Below are 3,925 nucleotides of genomic sequence, written 5' to 3'. Positions count from 1 at the left end.
CAGAACGAACATCGGGACTGCGTTGGCCGCTTGATCGGCCGAGCGTTGGCCCAAAACTGGCATGAAAGTAAGGCCAATGTGTGAAGTGGTAGCGCTCGGCCCAAATGCCAGTGTAGGACCGATGTTCGTGCCAAGTTTTGCCAACACTTGCGCGACGTTCGGCCAATGTTGTTGTGCTGCCTGGGTACGTGTCCGAAACTCTCCAGTTTCAAATAAAGTTTTCACCACCGCTGGAACTTTGTTCACCGCGAAAAAGGAAATTAGGCGTTCTTCGTAAGATAGCCAGTCACTCACAGTTTCATCGAAAGCTTCTTCTTGACCAATCTGACTCGAGGCTGCCATCTCAGACATCTTGTCGCCTTTCGTCGTAGGTGCGGTTGAATCCAGCGTTGCTCTTCAGACTATTGCCTATGTACTTCGTTGTCCAGCTTCAGCGCTTCTTTTCTGCGTCTTCCCTTGCTTATCGCATCCTCGTCGCCAGTTGTGGTGTTCGGGGGTCCCGGCAAGGAAGAAGCGATATGAAGGCTGCGTAGTACTTTATTGGGCAATAGCTGAGATGCTTTCTCCCCCGGCGCTCATGCAGGTGCTCGCTTTTGTAGAGCCACTGCTGACGTCACTTGACGCGTCATCACGCGTCACACTCAGCCAACACCACCTAGACAAGTTCAGGCCTCAGCGCTCCCGTCGTGATGTCATGCGTCGAGGCCTGCGGGCGCTGCGGAAGCAAATAAGCGCGCGCAAGAATTGGGGGAGCTCATCGCTTGGCGTACAATAATGTGTTTTAACAAATTGTTCCCAACAAAACGTGTTACGGAACGCAAGTTCGTTTATTTGCTTTTTAGGGTTTCAGCTTTTCTTTTTTTAGATTTGTTGTCATCAACGGTTCTGTCATTCATCCGGCTGCAAACGTTTTTGAGAAGAATGTTAGTGCTGCACCAAAGAATGTGCTCAAGCACAAATTCGCACGTGTGTCCATCGTCACAGGCATCAAATTCACACGAGTCGTCATTTGTCAGCAAATCCATTGTCAGCTCCGTGACGACCTTACGCTGGTCTGGCGCTCTTAAAAACTCCGCGTCCTTTGCAAGCTGTTCAACTACGACGTAATTGTGTGCGACGGCATTCACTGCAAACATTGCCGGGAAAACAAGTCCTCCGCGATCCAGCTGCTTAACAAGATCGTAGTTTTCCTCGTTGGGCGAAACTGTGATGGTCTTGCTCACTGTTAGCGCTGATCTACATTTTGTGCAGTTTAGCCTCTTCAGAGCTGTATGCACGGCGTATCCTGCGACGTACACAAGAACGGGGATGATGTCTGTTATCTTTGATAAAGCCGCTGCAGTCACAACGACGTTGAACGAAGGGCGTGGCGTGTCCACAGATCCGTGCAGGTGTTCCCACTTTTCAGTTTTTTCGCTTGCACAGATTTCTTGAAGTTTAGGCGGCGTGTTTTGCAGTCGTAGTTTATTTTCGCCTTCATAAATCTGTCTTAAGGAAATATGATATTGTGCTCCAGCCAGCTGCCTGTATTTGCCGAATCTTTCCTCTAAACTGTCCGTCTGCACCTTTCCCAGAAGAACGTAAGATAGATTAGGCTCTTCAAAGCAGTATCGGGCTACTTCGATGAGTGCGTGAGTTGTGTGATGTAAAGCAGTATGCGTCTCTTTGGTCAAACAACCGCTGTCGAGGCGTTTGCTGTGCCACTCATCGAGCCAGTCCAACAGCTTGTACAAGAACTCCAGTTTAGGATCGTCCACAGAGGGGAACACCGGCTCTTGAAAATGGTCGCGGAGTCTCTTCCCTTTGTACGGAGTCTTTGCATTCACGATTTTCCACCATTTAACTATGATCTCAATGAAGCTAGCAGTGTGCTCTGGGAAGTTCAGGTTGTGTGTTTTTCCAAGCGCACGAAGTGCGTGAGGTAAGCCATCGCTGAAAATCTGTAGAGCAAGCTTGACGTTTTGCCTTTCAAGATTGGATGGAAACAGCGCCTTCCTTGATAAACTATGACCGTATCTAAGAATTTGGTCACACTCAAGGTTGTATGCGTTTCTGATGGTGGCGAATGACGCAGTCAACATGCGCCGTGGTTGTGCTGTATCATCCTCGAATTCAGGGAAGTAGAAACACAGCTGGTCATTTTTCTGGTTTAGCCAGTTGTTCCGAATGCATTTTAGTATGTGGACTGGGTCGATCACAAAAAACAACGGTCTCGAGGAGTCACATGGATGGGGATAAACGATTCCGTTTGTTGGCGGAGATGCAAAGTAAGACATTGCCTTTCTGCTTATCGAGTTGTTGTCACTTACTATGCAGGTAACTCTGTAACCTATTTTCTCCAGGCCAGTCACGACATCCATTATTGACTTGTGCAGAAACACGGCATCAGCTTTGCGGGCAGGGATAATGTGTGCAACTTCCTTAAATGGACAAGTAAGGCTTTGCACCATGAAAACGAATGCACTATTGGCAACCTCTTCAGAATTGTGCGCAAGTCCAGCAATATTGCCACCCTTATAATCAAAATAAGGCTTTATGTGAATTTCGTCAACCATAAGCGTCACATGCCGCTGTCTGTCATCGAGCTCGCAGCTCCTTTTCGCCATGTAACTGAGAAAGGCTGCACCGTGATGCTCCCGTTGTGGATTCATTCCATATGATGAGCAAACTGATCTGATGGTCATTGGATGCGGCATTGTGATTGCTCCATAGCTTCGCATGTATTTATAGGCATGGGGTGATATCATGAAGAGAATGCAACAATACACCATGAAATCTATAGAATAGCGCCTTCGCTCCTTCTTTGCAGACAGAAGCTTCAACTGTTCGCTGAGGAATTGGACTGCATGATCATTATCCTCTGACTGCGCTGTAGATATCTGGCCAAGCAGGAAATTGATGGCATCAAAAACTTCTTCATTCGAGTCCCTACAGCTAGAAGAAACGCTGCTGTCCCAAACCTTGATGCTTTCAAGAATGACAGCGAAAGCCCTCTTACTTTTCGCCTGAGGAGGAACGAACAGGTTGGACCCTAGCCTTGTGACTGGCGTCTTTAGGAAATGCAACGTGATAGACAAATCAGCCTTCACGCAAACTGAGTACTTCACCCAAGGAGCATCATCTTCAACAATGTGCAGTAATATGAGGCGGCCACTGCTCAATATTGTATGCCAGAACTCAGACTGGCTTGTTCGCACGTGTTCGGCTAAGTCGTTTAGGCTCCGAACTGCATCTTTTTCCTCTTCGGCTCTAAACGTCTCGAGGGAGTCTGCAAGAGCTTTTTCAGTCGCAGCTGCATCCAAACGAATTCTTCTAGACTCCGGATTCTCCCTTCTGCTGCAAAACTTCGATAAATAGCTCGGGCAGTTCGGGAATTTTGACGGAACAGCTTCCGGTCGGAGACGCAAACGGAGCATGGGTGCAGTTATCGTACGGCCCGTAGTATCATCCACATGACAATCCTCTCGAATGATGTCACCTTCAGTGAAGTGCAATTCGCAAACCTGCATGCGAATAGAAAAAAAATGCTTATATTGCAGTGAAGCCTCCCTCAAAACTAAATATATAACTGCATGAAATTCCACTAACAACGCAGGTGCACGTGTTTGCTTTGTATTTTTCAAGGAACAAAAATAACGATAGCAATCTTACCCTGGAATGTGCCGAAGGAAGGAATCCCTCTCGGGGAATAGCGCGCAGCCATGCTGTCTTCAGTTCTGCATCTTCAGGAAATTTGAACACATTAACTTTTGGTCCGGATTTGTAGTTGCCGCTACACCCAGGCACACAGCACTAGTTTGGCATATTGACAACTGTCCAAGCATAGCAGCGCACGTTCTCACCACTTGTAGGACACTAGCGTGAACACGAGCAGCACAGGGACGAATAACTATTTCACAAAGCACCTCACAAGCGAGAAAATCAC

General features: G+C 47.6%; 1 protein-coding gene across 1 annotated transcript; it reads right to left on the bottom strand.

Annotated features, from left to right (window-relative positions):
* Positions 1-827: 827 nt before the first annotated feature.
* Positions 828-3,319, bottom strand: LOC149337256 (uncharacterized). Its single transcript, XM_089554363.1, has one exon. It carries the CDS (start codon positions 2,769-2,771, stop codon positions 828-830), a length of 1,944 nt encoding a protein of 647 aa, XP_089410489.1. The 5' UTR covers positions 2,772-3,319.
* Positions 3,320-3,925: the final 606 nt, after the last annotated feature.

Source organism: Amblyomma mixtum, chromosome 7, assembly GCF_055824585.1.
Source record: "Amblyomma mixtum isolate Tamu chromosome 7, ASM5582458v1, whole genome shotgun sequence".
Classification (NCBI taxonomy): Eukaryota; Metazoa; Arthropoda; class Arachnida; order Ixodida; family Ixodidae; genus Amblyomma; species Amblyomma mixtum.
The sequence above is the reverse complement of the archived record's forward strand: the minus strand, read 5'-3'. Positions and strand labels throughout refer to the sequence as shown.

Bases quoted from the DNA above. Each gene is read 5' to 3' on its own strand.
- LOC149337256 (XM_089554363.1), bottom strand. From the start codon at position 2,771: ATGGTGTATTGTTGCATTCTCTTCATGATATCACCCCATGCCTATAAA.